Source organism: Silene latifolia, chromosome Y (genome assembly GCF_048544455.1).
Source record: "Silene latifolia isolate original U9 population chromosome Y, ASM4854445v1, whole genome shotgun sequence".
NCBI classification, from domain to species: domain Eukaryota; kingdom Viridiplantae; phylum Streptophyta; class Magnoliopsida; order Caryophyllales; family Caryophyllaceae; genus Silene; species Silene latifolia.
The window spans coordinates 246,666,276-246,691,589 of record NC_133538.1 but is presented as its reverse complement, the minus strand read 5'-3'; the positions used below and the strand labels follow the sequence as shown (position 1 = coordinate 246,691,589).

At 37.2% G+C, this 25,314-nt stretch overlaps 1 protein-coding gene across 1 annotated transcript; it reads left to right on the top strand.

The window, feature by feature from the left end:
* The first annotated feature begins 1,046 nt into the window (after positions 1-1,046).
* LOC141626345 (ubiquitin-conjugating enzyme E2 34-like) lies at positions 1,047-3,092 on the top strand. The gene is made up of 6 exons (XM_074440211.1): positions 1,047-1,414; positions 1,754-1,815; positions 1,922-1,961; positions 2,072-2,099; positions 2,329-2,420; positions 2,564-3,092. The coding sequence occupies exons 1-6, from the start codon at positions 1,353-1,355 to the stop codon at positions 2,811-2,813; spliced, it is 534 nt and encodes a 177-aa protein (XP_074296312.1). The 5' UTR covers positions 1,047-1,352; the 3' UTR covers positions 2,814-3,092.
* Positions 3,093-25,314: the final 22,222 nt, after the last annotated feature.

Below are 25,314 nucleotides of genomic sequence, written 5' to 3'. Positions count from 1 at the left end.
CGACGACCCTTCCCAACAACGGATTTCCGTTTATCATAGAAAAAAGGTTAGCTTCAATTTTATTTTAATCTTTCAATCTGTTCAATTGTAAAGATTTAAGTAGTTTTATGAGAAATCATAAGATTATAATAAAAAAAGTTTGATCTTTAGCTATGAATTCTAATAAAAAATTATGGTTTATAAAACTTGGTCATTACAAATTGGGTCTGGTGGTCGTTGTATTGTTCTGAAAATCGACATTTGAGAACTTATTCGATAACTTCTTAAAAATGAGTTCTGGAATATTTCAGGAGGATTCGGTTTTTGTGAAGATATTGACGATGATGAGACCATCTTTCGATCAGTATTTGGAGATCGTTTTTTCGTCTGGTCCTCTGTTGATGAAGATCCTAATTGGAAGCGTTCATCACGTCGTTCTAAGAGCCACAAGTCCTCTTGGAGATGGGGTAATCAGAATGAAGATCAATATCACTACACTCCAGAAGAAGACACTCGAAAATCAAAATTGGCTTCTGAACGGACTGCTCTTGGTTTAAGTGCTTCTGGTCCACTTAAACTTGAAGATGTGAAAACTGCGTAAGTGTCTATTAAGCCCTTCACCATTTTCCTTTTCACATTTTCTGGATAACTTATTTTTGCAAAGTAACTGTGATGGATATATGAGAGGATGTCATTTGGTAACATCTAACTCCTATCAATTTCAGGTATCGAGCTAGTGCTTTAAAATGGCACCCTGACCGTCACCAGGGTCCTTCAAAGGTAATCTACACTCTTCCTCGATATAGTCTGCCATAGACCGTGTTGTATGCAGAAGCTTTTGTTTACGGGGTCCTGTAAAGATATTACTAGACAAAGTTGTAGATTATTGATCTTTAAGCACAGGGCAAAACCCGCAAATCATTGTTAGCTTTCGTGATGGTAAATAGATATACTAACTTGTTATTCTGCATTGGCACTTGGCAGGCAAAAGCAGAGGAGAAATTCAAGCATTGCACATCTGCATATCAAACTTTATGTGATAGTTTGGCTGTCAACTAAAATTTGGGGTCTTGTTATCAACCATGGTTGTTTCATATGCGAACAAATAGTCTAATCTTCCCAAAATTGGTCTATTGCAGAATTTCCTCTTTTTCTTGGCGCAAATTATGCAAAATAGTCCTAAACTGTTATAAACTGAAACGACTGGTAGTCTGGTACACATTGATGATTGATTGATCTACAATAGCTCATCCAAAATACATTGAACTCAACCATCCGAAAGCAGTGTGAAGCGAGTATATATTGAGCTGTGATGTAACTTTATTAATGTATTGAGCTGCGACTTGGTTATATTCAGTTTCGGTTGAATTTTTATGGAGTCGTCCTTCAATTTTATTAAGCTACAAGTTGTACTAAAACTTCCTCCAGTGAACAGGTCTGCATTCTCTACTGGAAAATTTGTGTCATTATTTTGTAATATCATACCACTTGTACACTCTTTTACCTTCTTTACCTTGCTAGATACACTCTTTTACCTTGTTAGATACACATCTCCGCCAAGCAGATAGACTTCTTTAGATTGCTAGATACACAAGTTAGTACTTCCATATACACATGATATAACTACTAGATACACATGTATAGTCTTCATATACATGTGGGAATCAGGTTTGTACATGCTTTCACTTGCAAAAATCATGATTTATTTATTGGTGTATTATTCCTGCTTAAAGCATACTGATATCTGACTCTTGATATGTCCCTGTGAGCACAGTATGACGACTCCCAATGGTCGATTTATGACTCAGGAGAAGATTTGCTTATCCATGAGTGATTGTGAGTCTCAGAGCTTCTTCTGTGTTCTATTTATTTTAGTAAGCGCGTCATTTTTGTTCGTTATAGCTCTGTTTGACAATTGTTGCTAATGTTTTCTTTCCTGAAGTTCATCCAGAGAGTTGGAATCCAATGTGGTCTGTGTCAAGGTAAGTTGGGCAGTAATTGATGCAGTATTTCCTAATCTATTCGCAGACTCGCAGTTGTTTCCCAGATTGTCTATGAAATATTGTACTGACTACTTTCTAATCTAATACAGCATTCTTCTTGGGCTACTTTCATTCATGGTTAGTTCATGCTTGCCACTGAGTGCTTTTCTACGATGCTTATGACATATTCCCGTAGAGGGTTTCCTTTAGCTCGAATCATTTTGAAGCTTTGTGATGGGAATTTTTTAAACATGTGTTTGGCTCACAAGTAAAAAATACAGAACAAACACCAACAGTTCGTTATTTTAAAGGCTGATAAATAGTTTAAGCTGACAGAAATATGGCGTACATGCCTTGTAAATTGCAGGTTGAAGACATCCCTACAACAGGAAGCGTCAAAACTACCGATGAAGAGAAACAGCGTTTAGCAAAGGCTTCTCTTGCTTTCAATTGTGAAAGGTAATATTTTCTGCTGTGTGAGTGGTCTCGCAGTCTCACTTGCCAGACCAACTCATTATATTCCTCATATAGTTATAGAATTAATTAAATGGCTGTAGAAGTTTTTCGTTTCACTTATCCTTACAGACACTTTTTCCTGTTAGCCCAACATTCAAGATTCTGTTTCCAGAGTATGTGGAGAAGTTTAAACAGCAGCTTGCTGAACAGGCTCAGTCAGCAGTCTCTGCAGCACCTGCACAAGAAGACACTTCCGTGTCCATTTCTGATGGATTTGATAACAACAGGAATGAGGAAGAAGATGTCGCATATGCAAAACCAGAGGTCCAGAGAAGAAATGACCAGAGGCAGTTGGTACCACCGGTCCAACCTCGATGTTCTTGCTGGTGTTTTTAGTATTTGGTGTCGGATACCGTGTATTAATTAGCAGTGGATCTAATGGTGTCGGATATTCGGATTGCAGCAGCGCAGTTCATTCTCCAAGTTCACTCTGTAAATACGGAGTATTATATTTACACAAATCAAGTTGACCATTTTCAACCTCTAGATTTAGCTTAGATTTGCGTAATTCACTACTATTTCCGCTGTCTTGATTCGTCACGGCTCGTGCACCCTCAACACTTGCTGTATGCTTATATAGTTATATGTAAATGCCAGGCCACCGCATTAAAATAATTTCAATTAAGAGCTTATCCCAAATTTCTTATCGTTAATCTTTTTATGTAAGATCGAATAAAGTCACTGGTTGAGACAACGGGGTAAAAGAGTGTGTCTAGCTTGTTAGATACACATCTCCGCCAAGTAGATAGCTTTCGAGAGATGTGTATCTAGAAAGGTAAAAGAGTGTGTCTAGCTTATTTGAGATGTGTATCTAACGAGGTAACTGAGTGTATCTAGTAAGGTGAAAGAGTGTATCTAGGAAGGTAAAAGAGTGTATCTACCTTGTAAAAGATGTGTATCTAGTAAGGTAGATGTATGTATCTAAGAATGTAAAGGGGTGTATCTAGCTTCCAAAAATAAATGTCACTAACGATTGTATTTATTAACTTAAAATAGTGTATCTAGTAACTTAAAAATTATTGAATATGTAAAATTAATCAATTGAAGATCGTTCTATAATGAAAATTGCTTCCTCTATGCTGTGCATTTTAAGTAACAAAAAAAATGTCGTACAAATATCATATAATTGTATTATACATACAAGCGGATATACAACGGTTGCCTTTTAAAAATGAGGGCACGCATACACAAGGTATTACTACTGGATACGTATCTAGTAGTTATGCGAGGTGTATGTAGTAGTTATACGAGGTGTATCTACAACGGTATTTTGTTTATCCACTGCCGCCACCACCACCAACACTGCCACAACCATCACCACCATCATAGTCACCCCACCACCACCAAACACATCCACTGTCGCCGCCACCACCAACACACCAACTAATTGCACAACCAAGTCCCCATCGCTATCCTGCAGGTGACATAACCACCATACACCACCTCGGATCGTGGCGGGGGCATCACCGGCACCTAGACAGAGCCGACGACATCATCTATGACCACCATACACCACAATAAACACTTTAAATGTCACTATTAGGTTATCGGACCCACCGGAAACCACCAAAAGTCGGACAACCATCTCCGACTACACCCAAACAAATTCGAAATTTATTTTCTTTTTCTTACCTTTTTCTTCGTCCCTCGACTATGACGCCGCCGTGACCCTATTCCGTGGAGAAACACCGCACGACCATCGTGGTTCCGGACCAAAACTCGGATCTAAAAGTAGTAGTCAGTAGTGGAGGAGGGGACTGAGATCCGTCGATAAGTTGGTGAGTCGTGCGTGAGTGAGATCGGCGGTTGTGCAATTAGTTCGATTTGTCGGCGGCGGAGATGCGACGGACTCGGGCGTGATGATTAGTGAAGGTGCGGGGAAAATAGTCTGGTGAGTGAAGGTTGAGATTGTGTGGGAAGGTAAAAGGTACGGAGTAGTTGGGGAGTGAAGGTTGGGATTGTTGGGTTTTTAAGTTAGTTCGTAAGTTCGCACCGAACTTTAGGTTCGCACGAGATCCTATTTCTATATATATATATATATATATATATATATATATATATATATATATATATAGAGAGAGAGAGAGAGAGAGAGAGAGAGAGAGAGAGAGAGAGAGAGAGAGAGAGAGTGGGATCCTAACTTCTAAATATTTGAGGATTGAGGATTAGTGAATACAATATCACGGGTTCTTCAATACAATATCATGAAAAAAATTAGACTTGTCCAAAAAAAAAAAAAATTTTGAAAAAAATTTTTTTTTTTTTGCACACTGCTTTTTTTTTCGTGTGATATTGTTTCAATAACCTATAATATTGTATTGAACAACCCGTGATATTTTAATGAAATCCTCAATCCTCAAAAAGATAGTGTGTACTCACATGATCCCATTCCTATATATATATATATATATATATATATATATATATATATATATATATATATATATATATATATATATATATATATATATATATATAAAATAGGATCCTGTGCGAACTTACGAACTAACTTAAAAACAGTGACAGAAGCACACGCGTGTGTATTGGGAACTAAATCATTCCCGTACTCCTCTTTAATATTACCCTGTCATTAATTATTCCCCACATCATCTTTATTTTCTCTCATCAGTCATCCCTACACAAAGACCCCAACCTCCGATCACCGACAACGGACCACCAGTCTCCATAGGTAACCGGCTGATTACCCCACTGCAACCACCAAATCACCGACGGATCTTCGCTCTATCTACGTCTTTGTGTTTCTGCCTTTTGTTCCCGTCGTCGCCGGCAAGTGGCTACACCAACACCACAAATGAAAGTCGGTTTCCGACATAATCCGGCGCTGCACCTCTCTGCTGTCCCTATCTCCGGCAGAACCTCATACAAAAATCTTCATTTTCTTTTTCCAAATATCAGATCTACTAAGAAATACAATTAATTTTAAAAAACTAATCATATAATTGCAATCCTTGTGAAATTTTGATGATGGTTGAGTTTGACGACGAAAGTCGTCTGATCGCGGGCGTTATTCCGGCTGACAATGGCGGTAAAATGGCGGTGGTCGTGATGGTAGTGGTAGGATGTCGGTTATGATGGTGACGGCCATAGTGGTGGTGGGTGGTGATCGGCTGGTGGGGGTGATGGTGGAGGCGACAATGGTGGTGGCAGATGGTGGTGGGCTTTGTGGATCCTAGTGGAGCGATAGATACACATAATACCGGCCCGGATACACATCGTATTACTACGGGATATATGTGTATCTAGTAGTTATATCATGTGTATCTAGCAGTTATACGATGTGTATATAAGAGTATTATACTGTGTATCTGAGTAGTTCGTAAGGTTCGCACCGTACTTTAGTTCGCACCTGACCCCGACTCTATATAGAGGCCGAATCCGGTGAGGCCGTTAATTATGGCGAGGCGGCCGGCCTCACCAAATTCCTTCATTAATCCTTCATTTATGGACTAACTTTCTATTATTCATTGGCCTGAAAATTGAGGGGTCATTCCAAATCTTTTCATTTAGCCCAAAATACTTTCTCTCACTAAAATATTAAATCATACAATAGCCCAATTACACACTATCTCTCTAAAATATACAAACAAAATTATTTTCCTGAAAAACAACATTCAACAACGTTCGTTCAACGAAAATTCTTCAACAAGCAAGCTCTCGTTTGTTCAACGGAAATTCTTCAGCAAAGCTCATCAATTTGTTCATCGATTGTTCGTGGATTTCATCAAAACAACATTCAACAACGTTGATTCAAGTAATTTCATAAAAAAAATCGATTAACTTCCAGGTAATTTCATAATTTTGATCAAAATTGAGTATATTCATACAATTCTGTCAATTCACTCATAAATTCATGATATCAGGTTCGAATTTGATCAAATTGAACGATTTTGTGAATAGAACGTTCGAATTTGACCAATATTTTGAGCGATTTCCTTTTTCCCGCGATTTCGTACTACTTACTAAATTGTTTTTGACGATTTTGTAGCTCTAATTGCTATGGAGATTGTAGATATCACAATGACTGATGATAATAGTGTTATTGAATCAGGTATATCATTTTTTATGTAATTTTTGTAAAATATCATGTTTTCTGATTCAAATTGCATTTGTCAAAATTTCTGCTTGATTATTATGGAATATATGGATCGATATTGTATTTCAGTTTTTTTGCAAGGTTTAGTTTATGAATTGAGTTGAATTTGTGAATCTTACGACCTAATTGAGTGACTGTAAGAGTTGGTTGAATTGTTACTGTAAGAGTTTATGAATTGAGTGGATTTTGCTGTTTGGTGAATCTCAGACCTTATTTTGTGAATCTCAAACCTAGTTTAGTGAATCTTAGAGCTTGTTTTATGAAACTTGGTCATCATAAGTTGTTAGAATCACACTGCTCTTTTACTTATTTTGTGAATCTTAGACCTTATTTTGTGAATCTCAGACCTTACTCAGTGAATCTTAGCAAATGATGATAGTGTGATAATTAAATAAAACTTAAAAATCTTCACCAAATTTTATTTAAATTATTTGAACTAATAATCTGATACTTTATTTAGTGAATCTCGGACTTTATTTGGTGAATCTCAGCCTTTATTTAGTGAATCTTGAGCTTTATTTTGTGAATCTCTGTTGTTAAACGTTACTGATGCAATTTATTTATTTCTTTTTGTGTGAAGCAGAGACCGTAGTTTGTGAAACTAGAAGGTTATTTTGTGAAACTTAACTAATATATATAACCTGGGTAAGATTAAAAACTGAACTAATAATCTGAACCAAAAAGTGAACTTGTGAATCTCAGTCTTTGTATTTGTGAATCCTAGAGCTCTTTTTGTGAATCCTTTAGGAATGACCTATTCTGCTCTTTTCCTTGCTCAGATAATATCCTCAGACTTTATTTGTGAATCACAGACCTTATTTAGTGAATCTTAAACCTTGTTTTGTGAATGTGAGATGTGACTTTGTGAACCTTTTATCTTCTTAGGTATTGATTCAAATGTCAACAATAACTCACAGTGTAGTGTGACGCCTCGTGTCGGTTGTGGTGAGGTTCCTTGCTCTAATGTTGGTTCTCATCAGGATGGTGAGGGTTCTACTGCTGTCTTAACAACCCCTACAATGCCAACTATTTCCACACCTACTACTTTGGTAAATTACACACCGGGTGGCACTGAGCAATGGATAAGTAGGATTGAAGAGAAGTTTACACCCGTGCTTGGCAAAACATTTATGGACTTAGAGTCAGCAATGTTGTTCTATAAAATTTATGCTATTGTTTGTGGGTTTGAAGCAAGGAAGTCTTCAACTAAGAGGTTTAAAGATGGTATTATTCGAACAAAATGCATGGTTTGTCATCGTCAAGGTTTTAATAACAGGAAAAATCGTCCTCCCAAAGCTTATGCAAAAACAACAACTGTTGAAACTGGTGACAAAACAAAAGCTGGTGCAATAAGTGCAAATAGAAAAACAAAAAGTGCTAAAACCAGTACGAAAAAGGGTGGAGTTGCAGGTGCATGTAATACCCCGTATTTTTATATTATAAATTAAAAAGGATATTATTAAATATTATTTATTATACATTTTATATTACTAATTAAGTCGGGTAAATTGTTGAGTCGATAATTATGTTAAGTTATTTTATTTAACTCGCGTCGTATCGATACAAGTTAATTAAGACGGGTTTTATAAGAAATACGAATTGTGAGCTGACCCATTTAAATTGGCCCAATATATGTTCAGCCCATTAAACCCTAAAGCCCATTTATCCCTTAACCCTAAACCCTAACCCTAAATAGTGCCCTAACCCTAACCCTAACAGTCCCCTAAACCGCCTCCCTCCTCTCATTCACTCAACCCGCCTCCCTCCTTCACCAACACCAAAACATTAGCCTCACGCATAGAGAGAGAGAGAGAGAGTGTGAGCAAGGTGTTGACGGCGCAGCAAGGCAGCCCTAGGGACGATTGATGCCGACCGTAGGTGGCCCTGGTGGAGGTTGTAGTGGCGGTAAAGGTAATAGTTCAACCCCCTCCTCTGTTTTTCGCATTAGTGTCGGGTTTTTGGAGGGTGTTGCGTGTCTTAGGGAGGTAGTAAGGGTGGTTGTTGGCGGGGTATATGGGTAGTGGGGTGTGTGGCGAGTGAAATGGTGGTTGTTGGGGTGGTTGTAGGTGGCTAGGATGGCAGAGGCTGCCGCTTTACAAGGGGCAAAAACGAGTTTTATTGACGGTTTTGCGAGTTTACTCGACTATGTTGGGGTGGCACCACCGTGGACTCGGGGAGGTCGAAATGGTGGTGCCACGGTGCCTGTGTTCGTGGTCCGACGGTGAGCACGGTGGTGGTGGTTTGGGGGTAGTTGTAGAGTGCGGTGGTGGTAAGGAGAGAACATGGTCATTTGGGAGGCACGGTGGTGAACCGGCCAGATTGCCACCCTGTTCGACTCACGGCGGCATCGACCAGCCGGGTGGTGGTCGTTGGTGGTGGGGTTGAAGTGGGGAACACGGCCGGTGTTTGACACGGCCTCGTGGTGGCCTGTGGTGGCGGGTGAGTGCGTGTGAAGGGGGTAGTGCGATGACGGGCTGTTTTGGTTTAGAAGCGGGTTTTTCATAATGTAATCGTTATATTCGTAATGAGTCGTATTCTTAATTAATTAATTTAATTCCCGAGTCTTCTAAATAATTTATTCAATTTAATTCCCGAGTTATTTAATGTAATTAGAGACGGGTTTTGAGTCGGGATTGTTTGAGTTGTTCTATGTTGGATTCGGGTTTTCTTAAATCGTATAATTCGTTTAAATAATCGTGTTGGTTTAAGTTTCGAGTTAATTAAAATAAAATAATAATTGATTAACTAGAAACGGGATTTTGAGACGGGTTTGTTAAAATGAAAAGACTACTATATCGGGAAAGTTTCCATTCTAAGAAATTCTACTTTAGTAACTTTCTATTTTGGGAAGTTGGGTCAAATACTAATCGGGTTATTTTAACTATTAATTGGGAATAAGTTGGTGTCGGGTTTGTATTTCGGGAAGCTTATATTTTGGGAGATTACTATATTTAGTAGTTAGTAATTATAAATATTATAATTGTTTTAGGTGACGGATTCGTGAAGGATCGATAATTAAATGCATTGCTTTGCTTTCTGGACTGCTTAACTGCTTAATTGGAATTGCTGGCACTTTGAGGTAGAGAAATACACTTGTCCTATTATCGTCATTGTTGAGTTGTGTTAACTTGATTCCTGGTTGTTGATTTACGTCATCATTTATATTCGGAAGGGTGATTGACTGATTTGATCGTATTGAGTATGATATCACAACATCGGGTAACTGGCATGACTTTATGATTTATCAGTTCAGTGATTTATATACATATTGCATTGCATTAATTACTGTTGAGCATTTCATATGCATTGGAGTTGGAGGATGATGTGGTGGTGACGATATTGAGATACGATGTGATGTTGTGATAAGGCCCAAAGGGTTCTCGCAGACTTGCCCTGGTGTCCTCAAATATTGAGTCAGCGATCGGCTTCGGTCGATATATAGTCTACCGGGGATCGGTATGGCTGGGCGTTCCGGGGTATGAGATGTGTGTGATGAGTTGAGAAGGAGATGGAGGTGACGGAGTATCATGCATATCATATTTTATTGTTTTATTGTTTTCCCTACTCAACCTCGTGGTTGACCCTGTGTATTCGTGATCACCTGTGATGAACCGTTTTATGGGGAGCAGACTTGACAGGTTAAGAGATAGGACGGGAGCTTGATGGGCGTGAGACACTGGATCAGACGACCTAGTAGCTAGATCATCATCTAGAAGACTTCACTTTTATTTACGTCAGTTCTTGTAATTTAATTTGAAAAGAGAATTTGTAATAATTAAGTTAAATATTATATAAATTGCCTTGGAGTTTAATTTGTTATTCACTACCTCGGGAAACCGAGATGGTAACAGTCCGTTTTATGAGGAAATGTCTTGACGAAGACTTCTTTTATAAACCGGGGTGTTACAAAGTGGTATCAGAGAGAACGATCCTCAGGCCTAAACCAATGAGCCCAATGAACATAGGATGTGTCTAAATAAAATGAACCCCGGATAGAATCATAGGAGCACACTACGGTAAGGTATGAGTTAGGGGCCCCCTCACACCGAACCAAAGGTCCTCTCGGTTGAACCGAAACCATGAGTGTATACGAGAGAAAGGGTAGAATAGTTGCTTGAGGATGAACAGGAAATTCATATATCGTTGCCTAAGTATTAATTGATTGATACATTGATTATTGCTTAATTGAGTTGATGTATGCCTTGAGACCATATATTCTAACCATTCTCACAGACAACGCTACGGTAAGTATTTTGCATGAATGATGTGTTGATAGTACTACTATGACTAAGTAATATGCGGTTATGTGATCCCGAAGCCATGCTAGTATAAGTATTGTGATAGTAATTAGAAACACTATTGAATTGCATGTTTATAGTGATAACAATCGCGATTAGATGTACGGAGTAGATCGAGATACGAAGGAATTCTATGGGGTAGATGTTTACGTAAGTACAAAGTGAGATTAAGTTAGGATGAGTTAGTATCGATAGTATGGTTGTAAGAGTTTGGAACGTAGAAAATGAAAGACTTAGTGATAAAACTAGTTTTGGTTGATTTTACTCTTAAAATTGACCTTGCTGCCATTTCTTCTCTGTTTATTGCCTACGGATGAAAATTTTATGAGAGATAGCCTCGTGAGTTAGTGTCCATTTGGCGTTGGTTTCATGCTTATATGATATACGGAGTAGGAGTAATAAATATTTTAGTAAGTCGTGGTTAGGAAGTTTCTAATGTGCAAAGATGCTTGACCAATGAATTTGTAAAAAAAAAAAAATCCGCATTTAAATTGTATTAATAATTTTTACATAATTCCAACTCCACCGATCAAAAGAGTCACATATGTTTCAAATTAATAAGCCACGAAAATTCTTGATGTCTTTATATTAAACGGTAAATTTTGCAAACCGACCCAAGTTTTGGACCAATTGCTGTCACATGTTTGTTTGGACCAACTGAGTTGTAAAAGTCTTTAAAAACGGAATTCTTGTGCTTTAAATCGAATTCTTTTTCCCTGTGTTTTTAACTCGCCGTGTTTTATAAAGGTAATATGAATTAAGTTTTAATCGACGGTTATTTATTCGTGATTTTTGGAAGTTACAACGTAAATCAAAACATTTAAAATGTGCGTTCAATGTTGAATTTTTTTATACAATTATTTGATTAATTCATGAACTTTAATAATATGAATTTATAATGCTTTATATGACGATAGTAGCACGCATGTTCAGTAAATATGTATCTTAACAAGTGATAAAATTAAACTTAGTTGATAACATTGTTGACATGATAGTATGAGTAAAATTGGATAGCTTAAATTGATAATATTTTATACAAGTCCAGTTGTTTGCATATTTTATATATGTTTGGCATGTTGTAATATCTCTGGTATGTTCATCATATTTGCATAGTGGTCGGATATATATAAATATAAAACTATATTGTCGTATCTTGGTAAAGTTGATGGTGTTAAAAAAAAAAAAATTTTAATTTAATTGTTCTAATATACTCGCATGAATATTATAATAGTTATGTTTAAATGGTTACACATGGGTGATAGTAATGATTGTGTCTAAATGTTCACACGTGTAAGATGTCCTCTGAGTTCTAATGTCTTTCATATGAGTTGTGTGCCCATAGTTATATTTATTACTTTCACTGCATTAAATTATTTCGGTTAAACCTAAAACCTATGACACGATAATAAACAGGGTGTTATTTCTTATTGGATATGTTCGTTATTATATTATCATAAAATGCTAAAGTGATTCTTGCAATTGTATGGGTGTGATATAAAGGAAACTGTTGGATATAACCCGACATTTGACATATCTATATTCTCGAGTCGTTACTATCAATTATATTTTAATAAAAAGTGTTTATGATAATTATATTGGCAATTATAATGAATAACCCTTTTATGATTCACATGATATGCATTGGTTCCAATGATAGTCGTTATAGTTACGTTTAATTGAGCCGTGAATATAACTGAGTAAAGAAGTGCAACTAAAATCCTGATGATTGAGGTAATAATCGTGCATTAGTAAACATAGGACTGAAATGAATAAGATGAACCTATAAATTTCGATATATGAGTCGACACCTAAGCTCGTTTTGTTTAAAGGAATTGAATTAAGTTTATCGATTTTGAGTTTCGTAGTAAGTCGTAAAATGGATTCTATGAACGGCTCATTATAAGATTTATGTTAGGAAAATTATTCACCGTCCCGTAAGAAAGTAAAAGTTTTGAAAATAAAGTTAAATTTGTGTCGTATGAGTATAAATCCGGGAATGAGATTTCCAAATGATTGTCCGTTGTATGTGTCCATGATAATTGCTAGTCTGGAGGACTGAAACTAGAACGGAGTCATAAGTAGTGGGATAATTTAGTCATGTTGTTCGTTCATATAGTGAATTGGTGGGTTGTGGTTAATTACGAATGTCAAAACGGGAACTGTAATGTGGTGATTTAAGTGAGTTATGTGTTAACACGGTATGTTGATATTAGCATGAGATGTAAGGGATAATTGTAAAATAGGTGTAGTTAAATAAATTTAATCTTTTATGTCACGGTGTTGGTACAGTTTAAATATATTTAATACCAAGAACGAAATTTTATGTATGATAGTCTTGCATGTTAACTTTCCAATATCGCTGTTTAATCGCTGGTTTGACTCGACCAATAAGTTTGTAAAAATTTGCCAATCAATGTGCTTTCGTCATTCGTGAATAAATACCAAACCTTTTGTTATGAGGATTAAAAATATTTCAAAGATGATAAGTACTGCGAAACTGGTTGTCGTCATTTTATTGGTTCTGTGTTTTGACCTAAATCCGTACAATTAAGTAAAGGAAAGTTAGATTGGACCTATTAGGTTATAAATTTTCATAAATCGATTTAACAAGTGTTAACCCTAATTCTTTTCTAAGGTTGATTGATCCCCTATATTTCTAAGGTATGAGATTACAATGATTGGAGAAATAAATAATTACTAATGATTTTTACTGGTAACGGTAGCTTCCTTGAGAGAGTTTGTATATTGATTATCTTTGGTAAGGATTAGTTAACTTGCACGTGAATTGTGAATCCTTCATCCTCTTTCAGTTGATAGCAGTAGTTTAAGAACTTTTGTTATAATAATGAAGGTTACGAGGACGTAACCATGTTTTTAGTTGGGGAGGATTGTAAAATCTTGATGTTTAATTTGCACTTGTTTATAGATTGTAGTTGACCAAGTTGATGTTTAGTTGTGGGGTACCGATGCAGATGAGTTCTATATGTTTTATTCATACTTCTGTTAGCTGGTTGAGGTGAAAAAGGAGAATATAAGAATATAAGTTAAACTATTGGTATTGAGTTATGAGTTGCGGGGCCTTTGTGCCGAGATACATTTGCGGTCCAAAGGCGACCATGGTTAGTGAATTACTTGAGTTGAGATCAGAATTTTGATGGAAGATGACGGTGTTCTCAGATGATTATTTAGTTGTTTTACAGTTGCGTTCTCAGTTAGTAATTAGTTATAGTTAGTTGGGTAAAGTGAAGATGAGCTAAACTTCGGGACGAAGTTTATTTTTAGGAGGGCAGAATGTAACATTTCGTATTTGTATGATTAATTGAGGTGTCAAAAGTGTGTGTTAACTGGGTTAGAAATGCATGACGTCCGTATGTACGATATACAATACCTTCTGTTGTTTGAGTATGGGAGCGAACTTCGGGACGAAGTTCATTTTAAGGGGGGAAGACTGTAATACCCCGTATTTTTATATTATAAATTAAAAAGGATATTATTAAATATTATTTATTATACATTTTATATTACTAATTAAGTCGGGTAAATTGTTGAGTCGATAATTATGTTAAGTTATTTTATTTAACTCGCGTCGTATCGATACAAGTTAATTAAGACGGGTTTTATAAGAAATACGAATTGTGAGCTGACCCATTTAAATTGGCCCAATATATGTTCAGCCCATTAAACCCTAAAGCCCATTTATCCCTTAACCCTAAACCCTAACCCTAAATAGTGCCCTAACCCTAACCCTAACAGTCCCCTAAACCGCCTCCCTCCTCTCATTCACTCAACCCGCCTCCCTCCTTCACCAACACCAAAACATTAGCCTCACGCATAGAGAGAGAGAGAGAGTGTGAGCAAGGTGTTGACGGCGCAGCAAGGCAGCCCTAGGGACGATTGACGCCGACCGTAGGTGGCCCTGGTGGAGGTTGTAGTGGCGGTAAAGGTAATAGTTCAACTCCCTCCTCTGTTTTTCGCATTAGTGTCGGGTTTTTGGAGGGTGTTGCGTGTCTTAGGGAGGTAGTAAGGGTGGTTGTTGGCGGAGTATATGGGTAGTGGGATGTGTGGCGAGTGAAATGGTGGTTGTTGGGGTGGTTGTAGGTGGCTAGGATGGCGAGGCCGCGCTTTCGATTAAGGGGGCAAAAACGAGTTTTATTGACGGTTTCAAAGTAGTTTACTCGACTATGTTGGGGTGGCACCACCGTGGACTCGGGGAGGTCGAAATGGTGGTGCCACGGTGCCTGTGTTCGTGGTCTGACGGTGAGCACGGTGGTGGTGGTTTGGGCAGTGGGTAGTTGTAGAGTGCGGTGGTGGTAAGGAGAGAACATGGCTGTTTGGGGAGGCACGGTGGTGAACCGGCCAGATTGCCAGCCCTGGTTCGACTCGCCAGCGGCAGTCGACCAGGCTGGTGGTGGTCGTTGGTGGTGGGGTTGAAGTGGGGAACACGGCCGGTGTTTGACACGGCCTCGTGGTGGCTGTGGTGGCGGGTGAGTGCGTGTGAAGGGGGGGGTAGTGCGATGACGGGTCGTTTTGGTTTAGAAGCGGGTTTTTCATAATGTAATCGTTATATTCGTAATGAGTCGTATTCTTAATTAATTAATTTAATTCCCGAGTCTTCTAAATAATTTATTCAATTTAATTCCCGAGTTATTTAATGTAATTAGAGACGGGTTTTGAGTCGGGATTGTTTGAGTTGTTCTATGTTGGATTCGGGTTTTCTTAAATCGTATAATTCGTTTAAATAATCGTGTTGGTTTAAGTTTTGAGTTAATTAAAATAAAATAATAATTGATTAACTAGAAACGGGATTTTGAGACGGGTTTGTTAAAATGAAAAGACTACTATATCGGGAAAGTTTCCATTCTAAGAAATTCTACTTTAGTAACTTTCTATTTTGGGAAGTTGGGTCAAATACTAATCGGGTTATTTTAACTATTAATTGGGAATAAGTTGGTGTCGGGTTTGTATTTCGGGAAGCTTATATTTTGGGAGATTACTATATTTAGTAGTTAGTAATTATAAATATTATAATTGTTTTAGGTGACGGATTCGTGAAGGATCGATAATTAAATGCATTGCTTTGCTTTCTGGACTGCTTAACTGCTTAATTGGAATTGCTGGCACTTTGAGGTAGGGAAATACACTTGTCCTATTATCGTCATTGTTGAGTTGTGTTAACTTGATTCCTGGTTGTTGATTTACGTCATCATTTATATTCGGAAGGGTGATTGACTGATTTGATCGTATTGAGTATGATATCACAACATCGGGTAACTGGCATGACTTTATGATTTATCAGTTCAGTGATTTATATACATATTGCATTGCATTAATTACTGTTGAGCATTTCATATGCATTGGAGTTGGAGGATGATGTGGTGGTGACGATATTGAGATACGATGTGATGTTGTGATAAGGCCCAGGCGGGTTCTGCAGGACTTGCCCTGGTGTCCTCACCGTTGAAATGAGGAGATCGGCTTGGTCGATATATAGTCTACCGGGATCGGTATGGTGGGCGTTCGGGGTATGAGATGTGTGTGATGAGTTGAGAAGGAGATGGAGGTGACGGAGTATCATGCATATCATATTTTATTGTTTTATTGTTTTCCCTACTCAACCTCGTGGTTGACCCTGTGTATTCGTGATCACCTGTGATGAACCGTTTTATGGGGAGCAGACTTGACAGGTTAAGAGATAGGACGGGAGCTTGATGGGCGTGAGACACTGGATCAGACGACCTAGTAGCTAGATCATCATCTAGAAGACTTCACTTTTATTTACGTCAGTTCTTGTAATTTAATTTGAAAAGAGAATTTGTAATAATTAAGTTAAATATTATATAAATTGCCTTGGAGTTTAATTTGTTATTCACTACCTCGGGAAACCGAGATGGTAACAGTCCGTTTTATGAGGAAATGTCTTGACGAAGACTTCTTTTATAAACCGGGGTGTTACAGTGCAGGTGAAGCTGAGAGTTCCAATAAGCAAAGTGGTACAAGAATAACTAAAATTAAAAGGTGGGGTTGTGAAGAAATGATAAAATTCATGTTCCATGAAAAGATGTACAAGATTGAACAATTCCGTGAGGGTCACAATCACCCAAAGGCCTTTGTCAAAAATAGGGAATTTGAGAAACTTGCTCTTAATATAAATCAACTGAACGAATATCATAAGCAATTGATTATCCAAAATTTGAGATTGAATATCGGGGCTAGTTTAACATACAAATTATGCAAGGAACAACCAGAGGGTTTCGAAAATGTTGGAGCTACCCTTACGCAGTTCAAGAATTTCCAAAGGGAAGTAAAGTGTCTACTTAATGGCAAGGATGGACATATGTTCATCTCTCGTTTAGAAACCCTCCGAGAAACAAAAGGGTTGGTATTTTCATATGAAACAGATGCTGACAGTGCTTTGAAAAGAATTTTTTGGACAAATGCGGATTCCATCAGATGTTACGCATTGTTTGGTGATGCTATTTCATTCGATCCAACTTATGGAACGAACAAATATAACATGAAATTTGCACCTTTCACTGGCATTGACAATCACAAAAAGTCAATAACATTTGGATGCATGCTTTTAGATCATGAAGACGATGACTCATTTATTTGGGCATTTTAGCAGTTCCTAAAAGCAATGGGTGGCAAAGAACCCAATTACATCATCATTGACCAAGATGCCGGAATAATAAATGCAGTTCCAGGTGTGTTTGGAATATCTTACTTTTGTGAAACTGGTTATTTATTTGGTGAATTTAGGAACATTATTCGTGAATCTTGAAGTTTATTTTGTGAATCATAGAGCGTGTTTTGTTATTTCTCTTATCTTGTGAATCTGAGACCTTGTTTTGTGAATCTCAGACCTTATCTTGAGAATCTCAGACCTTATCTTGTGAATCTCAGGCCTTGCTCAGCGAATCTTTTGGCTTGTTATGTGAAACTTGGCCGTGGTTTAAAATCATCTATTTTACTCTTAATTTTGTGAATCTCAAACCTTATCTTGTGAATATCAGACCTTGTTCAGTGAATCTTTGGGCTTGTTATGTGAAACTTGGTCGTGGTTTAAAATCATCTATCAATCTCTTAATTTTGTGAATCTCAGACCTTATCTTGTGAATGTCAGACCTTGTTCAGTGAATCTTAGGGCTTGTTATGTGAAACTTGGTCGTGGTTTAAAATCATCTATTTTGCTCTTAATTTTGTGAATCTCAGACGTTATCTTGTGAATCTCAGGCCTTGTTCAGTGAATCTCAGGGCTTGTTATGGGAAACTTGGTCGTGGTTTAAAATCATCTATTTTGCTCTTAATTTTGTGAATCTCAGACCTTATCTTGTGAATCTCAGACCTTGTTCAGTGAATCTTTGGGCTTGTTATGTGAAACTTGGTCGTGGTTTAAAATCATCTATCAGTCTCTTAATTTTGTGAATCTCAGACCTTATCTTGTGAATGTCAGACCTTGTTCAGTGAATCTTAGGGCTTGTTATGTGAAACTTGGTCGTGGTTTAAAATCATCTATTTTGCTTTTAATTTTGTGAATCTCAGACGTTATCTTGTGAATCTCAGACCTTGTTTAGTGAATCTCAGGGCTTGTTATGTGAAACTTGGTCGTGGTTTAAAATCATCTATTTTGCTCTTAATTTTGTGAATCTCAGACCTTATCTTGTGAATCTCAGACCTTATTCAGTGAATCTTTGGGCTTGTTATTTTGTTATTTCTCTTATCTTGTGAATCTGAGACCTTGTTTAGTGAATCTTAGAGCTTGATTTGTGATCAAAGATCTTTGACAATAGATAATGTGGATTTTGTGACTTGCAGCCATGTTAAAAAAAGCAAGACATCGCTTTTGCATGTGGCACATTATGAAGAAAGTAATAGACAAGGTTGGGAGCACAATTTGCAAAGAGACTGATTTCTCAAGTCGTCTGAACAATGTTGTCTGGAGCGAGTACTTGGAGCCTGAGGAATTTGAAGAGAATTGGGCCAAGGTCATTAGCGAGTTTTCGTTAGAAGAAAATAAATGGTTAACTGACAAGTTTGCGAAACGAGATCAGTGGATACCCGCTTATTTCAGGAATGTGCCGATGGACAACATTTTAAAAACCACACAAAGATCAGAGAGTTCGAATAGCTTCTTCAAGAGATTTGAAAATAAATATGGGATTCTTGTAGAATTTTGGATGAGATTTGAGAGTTCCATGGACCAAAAAAGGCACAATCTAAAGCTTCTTGAAGCACAGAGCCACAACTCAATGCCTGAAACCCTATTCGGGTCAAACTGGGAGACCCATGCAATGAAGGTCTATACACATGAAGTGTTCTTTGACTTCCAAGAGGAGGTTAAATTTTCGGTAAATGCGTGTAGTGTTTGTGGATACACCCCACCAGATCCAGTAACTAAATTTGAAGTTTCAATTGTTGAGGACGTGAACAAGCGAAAGAGATATGCAGTTGAGTACAATTGGAGAATAATGGATGTCCGTTGTGCATGTAAATTTTTTGAAAGGAAAGGTATCCTATGCAACCACATCATTTGGATTTGCTCGGGAAAGTTTAAGGAAATTCCTGATAAATACATTTTGCGTAGGTGGAGTAAGAATGCACTCAGAAACCCGGTTTATGATTTGAATGGAAATCTACTGGAAAACAATGATCTTACTGGTAATAGTAAATTTGGAATGTCTCGGGTGTGGTCTGAGATTTACGCAACTGTTGGTATGCTCAAAAGAAAAGAAGAAGAGTCAGATATGAGAGAGTTTGCCAAGCTAATAAAAGAATTCTAAGAGAAGTTGGAGCCAAACCCAAAGTCTTTGACCAAAGAACAAGAATTGGAGGCCCTTCTCAACTGCAAGGCTCCAAAATAAATCAAGATCTTACCACCTAAAGTCTCTAGAAACAAAGGTAGTGGTAAAAGGATGACGAGCAGCAAAAATAAGGCAATTATGAAGGCAAAAAAACCGAAAAGGTTGTTTGCTAAGTGTAAACGCATTTCACACCACGATAAAAGAAATTGTCCAAATGAGTTTGCAGAGCATCCTCCTGAGAATCAAGTATGTATAATTCTACTATTGTCTTTCCATTTTAGTATTGCTTGAAAACGCAACTACTATTGTCTACTAATTCTTTTTTTTCTAAAAAAAAGTATCTAATAAAGGTTTCATTCTTCACATAGGGAGACACATCAGAAGAAGAGGAAGAGGTCGAGAATGAAGAATGATGTAATGGAGTATTCTTAAGCAACGAGATTAGAGATGACGATTGAAGAAGACAAGTTTTAAGCTCGTTTGATTTTTGTCAATGTAATGGAGTATTCTTAAGCAACGAGAATAGAGATGACGATTGAAGAAGACAAATTTTAAAGCTCGTTTTATTTTTGTCAATGTTGTGAATCCTGTGAATCTTTGACCTTATTTTGTGAAACTGGAACGTAAAATTGTGAAACTTGGTTCTGAATCTAGCATCAAGCGTTTATTTCTTTTCATACCTTGTTCAGTGAATCTTGTGAATCTCAGACCTTGTTAAGTGAATCTTAGGGCTTGTTCTGTGAAACTTGGTCGTGGTTTAAAATCATCTATTTTGTTCTTAATTTTGTGAATCTCAGACCTTATCTTGTGAATCTCAGACCTTGTTCAGTGAATCTTAGGGCTTGTTCTGTGAAACTTGGTCATGGTTTAAAATCATCTATTTTGCTCTTAATTTTCTGAATCTCAGACCTTATCTTGTGAATCTCAGACCTTGTTCATTGAATCTTAGGGCTTATTCTGTGAAACTTGGTCGTGGTTTAAAATCATCTATCAGTCTCTTAATTTTGTGAATCTCAGACATTATCTTGTGAATCTCAGACCTTGTTCAGTGAATCTTAGGGCTTGTTCTGTGAAACTTGGTCATGGTTTAAAATCATCTATTTTGCTCTTAATTTTGTGAATCTCAGACCTTATCTTGTGAATCTCAGACCTTGAACAGTGAATCTTAGGGCTTGTTCTGTGAAACTTGGCCATGGTTTAAAATCATCTATTTTGCTCTTAATTTTGTGAATCTGAGACCTTTTTCTCAACTCAATGTCAATGTCAATGTCAAACTTGGTCGTGGTTTAAAATCATCTACTTTAAAACTATCAAATATCTTTACAAGAGTCGATGAAGGCAACAATCTTTACAGGAGCCTCGACCCACTTTTGCTCAACTCAATGTCAATGTCAAATTAGCTCAAATTGCTCAACTCAATGTCAAATTAGCTACATAAGTCACATAAGTGACCCTGAAAAATTATTACGACTTTACAACTATCAAATATCTTTACAAGAATTGATGAAGGCAACAATCTTTACAGGAGCCTCGACCCACTTTTGCATATTATGAGTTCACGGGCAATTGTCTTCTTTAATTAAATACCTATACAACCAAAAATAAGTACAATCGACTTATTTACGAAATATTCGCCAAAGTTATGAAGAAATGAACTTCACATCATTTTTAAGACAATGAAGTGTACCTTTTTAGTATTTTTATCCCATCTAAGTAGTTCCAATATGATCGATTTTCGATATTGTGTCAATTTCTGCAAAGAGCGACATATATTAATGAAGTATATAGACAACCAACCTATCTTTATTTGGTGAATATCAAAACCTTGTTTTGTGATTCTCAAACCTTGTTCAGTGAATCTCAGAGCTTGTTCAGTGAATCTCATAACTTGTTGATTTTAAACCACTTATAATGACCAAGTTTCACAAAAAAAAAACTCTAAGATTCACTGAACAATGTCTGAGATTCACAAGATAAGGCTTTATTTTCGTATACTAATGAACTTACCTCAAAATATTCACTTTTGGTCCATAAACTATCATCGTCCAAGGCACTCAACCACTTCAACAGAAAAACTCCACAATCATAACTAGACAAAAAAAAAACAGTAAATGTTTTAAAATCAACAAGCTCAAAATAATAAATATTGATCTGTTAACAAAAGGAAAAAGATACATGCTTACATACCTTGTTTTTTATTGAGGGACTTCGAGATTGACAAATTCGTTCGTGTGCATGAACTGCAAAGATTTATATGACTCTCCCAAAATAGATGAAACATGATGTATCTGAAAAAGAAAAGGAAATAATAAGATCAAAATATATTTTGGAGTATACTTTTAAAAGAAAAGGCAATAACAATATTTTGGAGAAAAAAATCATACAAGGTCTTTGGCATGCTTGTTGTCAGGATCCACATTAACAGCCACGCATGAGTCAAGGATGAAATTTTTTCCCTGCTTTATATCACAGACACAAGCCCACCAATGCTGCGGCAGCGTGTTACCATGGAAAGGGATAAAAACCTGAGATAGTAAATGTACAAGACAAACCAAGAGATTAATGCTATAATAAGGAAAATAAGGTCCAGGATTCACAAAATAAGGTCAAGGATTCACAAAACAAGTTCACAAACTAAGGTCAAGGAGTTCACAAAATAAGGTGCAGGATTCACAAAACAAGCTCCAGGATTCACGAATTAAGTTCCAGGATTCACAAATAAGTTCACAAAATAAGTTCACAAAATAAGTTCCAAGATTCACAAAATAAGCTCCAAGATTCACAAAATAAGCTCCTAGATTCACAGATAACGTCAAGGATTCACAAAATAAGTTCACAAATAAGGTCAAGGATACATAAAATAAGGTGCAGGATTCACAAAACAAGCTCCAGGATTCACGAATTAAGTTCCAGGTTTCACAAATAAGTTCACAAAATAAGTTCCAAGATTCACAAAATAAGCTCCAAGATTCACAAAATAAGCTCCTAGATTCACAAAATAATGTCAAGGATTCACAAAATAAGGTCAAGGATACAGAAAATAAGTTCACAAAATAAGGTCCAGGATTCACAAAATAACGTCAAAGATTCACAAAATAAGTTCACAAAATAAGTTCAAAAAATAAGTTCAAAAAATAAGCTCCAAGATTCACAAAATAAGGTCCAGGTTTCACAAAATAAGGTCCAGGATTCACAAAAATAAACTCCAAGATTCACAAATAAGATCCAAGATTTATAAAATAAGCTCCAAGATTCACAAAACAAGTTCCAAACATATCAATGACTTACAAATAAGTAAAATAAACATCACAAATATCTGACCTTGTCGATATGGCTACCATCAACTGGAGTGTAACTGTCCTGTATGTATGGACCCCAAATAACGGGGTTGTTTTCTCGATGAAGACCCTACAAGTCACAAGAAGGCAATTTTAGAAACAAAGCAACTTTAAGAACGCAAAAATACTTGAATATCAACATATAAAGGATTTGAGACTGACAAATATTGTTGTTGGCAAGTAGAGCAAATTTGTTCTACTGAGTGTGCATTTAATTCCAAATATATCAATGACCTACAAAATTAAATTTGTTAGGAAACATACACATCGAGTGACGTGAACAAAATGAAAACATGGGGAGGAAAAGGAAAATAATACTCAGGGGTTACTTACCTGATCCATAATAAGGCCTTTCAGTCCAATGCTATGCAAAGCATCTCTTGTGACTTCCATCCACGGTGTGGACACCATAACATCACTTCATTATTGATAAAATTCAATTAGTAGATATATTTATTACAATAAAAAAAAAATCAAAAAATCAAAGCAAAAATATGACATTACTGTTGAGTTTTCTTTGATTTCTTTCGAACAAAATTCAGCAATTCATTGTCAGTGTAACGAGGCCATTCTAGTGCATCATTTTGTACTATTTCTCTGGATAGGTTCTCTTGATCGCACGCCCTCAACTCCTTACTGGCAGATGGTTTATCGAGGCTGGAAACAGTTGGTGTAGAAGGAGGATCACTGTTCCCTACCACAGGAGGAGGAGTAGAAGTCGCAGGAGTAGCTAGAACAGTAACGGTGGGGTGAGTGGGCTCACTATTCTCAGAACATGTAATAATTTGATCGTACGCCCTCAACTCCTTACTGGCAGATGGTGTAGAAGGAGGATCACTGTTCCCTACCACAGGAGGAGGAGGAGGAGTAGGAGTAGAAGGAGTAGCTAGAAGAGTCACAGTGGGGTGAGTGGGCTCATTGACGGAAGGGACATCATCAATAGCACTGGAACTTGTTTGCATATCTCTTTCACTTGTTCTCCTCCTATTGTACTCAACCCACCGTTCTTGATTATGATGATCATCCGCTACCACTGTGGGCTCAGAATGGTCAGGTTGTTCATCATTGACGGGAGGGGCATCATCATTGACGAGAGGGAAATCATCAATAACAGTATTATGAGAGGGAGATAAAAGATGATCAGGTTGTTCATAAACTTGAATACAAGACGTTGAAGGTTCACCAAGTGTTATGATTTGGCATTCTGGTTTTGGTGGTGAACGACGTGACTGTATTGGTTGCAAAGCTTCACCCATCACGTCTAATGCCTCCAACAATTCAGCTAGATTATCCCCACTATTACCCTCCACACTCACCTGGACATTACCCTCCACACTTTCCTGTACATTACCCTCCTTATTATTGTCTTCTTGAGATAACCTAAAACCATCTGCCATACCATCTATAGCTGCAACTAGTTTAAAAACTGTTGCTGAGGAAGGTAGTTTGCTCAGAGCTTGGCTAGCAAGAGATTTTTACTCCATGAAAGTTTGAGCCATGACCTTTGTGGAAACCGCAAGTTTATTAACAAACTCAGTAGTACTACCTGAATTATTAGGTAGAAGAGGATCAACATTTGCCGAAAGCGCAAGTTTATTAATAAACTCAGTAGGAGGATCAGAAGGTTCTTCATCTTCAGAATGTTGTTGTTCACTTGTTTGCTTTGAAGACTGCCTAAACTCAATAGTAGGCAAAGGTGCACTCGGTGGCTTTGAAGACTGCCTAAACTCAATAGTAGGCAAAAGTGCATGTGCCTTATGCTGAGTGATGACCAGTGGAGGCTCAATAGAACCCTTGCCGAAAGTTTTATTGTCCGAATTTTTGTCATTCACTTCCTCCTTAATTCGCTGGGATATAGCTTCTTTAGTTCAAGTTGAGAGCGTTGGAAACTGCCGAGTAACAAGGCGTGCTTTGAAGACACATTGGTCTAGATAAATAAAAACCAAGACCATAATAGGTCCACCAAACCAATTTTCTTTCAGCTTTTTGGTATTCCACTCCTCCTTTTGCCAAGACTCAACTTGGGCAGCCAATTTACGTTTGATAAAATTACACCAGTTGAATTCGGAGATCAACTAAGTGTTTACCAAACTTTTAAGAAGTCTTAAACTTGCCCGATTGCCTACAACACCGCCTAAAAGAGCATTGAAGATATAAATGATGAAAGTGCGTTTGAAATCATCCCCACCATCTCTTTGTGTAGAGAGCTTTTCCATAATGTGTTTGAGCTCAATGGAACTACCTTTTTATTGACTTCTGAACTCCTCCAAAAGAGACACATAAGAA

What these genes read in the sequence shown, in the direction of transcription:
- LOC141626345 (XM_074440211.1), top strand. Translation starts at nt 1,353, where the DNA reads ATGGAGTCGTCCTTCAATTTTATTAAGCTACAAGTTGTACTAAAACTT. An exon ending in TTGGGCTACTTTCATTCATG is followed by an intron (nt 2,100 to 2,328) that starts GTTAGTTCATGC and finishes TGTAAATTGCAG; the next exon opens with GTTGAAGACATCCCTACAAC. An exon ending in CTTGCTTTCAATTGTGAAAG is followed by an intron (nt 2,421 to 2,563) that starts GTAATATTTTCT and finishes TTTTCCTGTTAG; the next exon opens with CCCAACATTCAAGATTCTGT.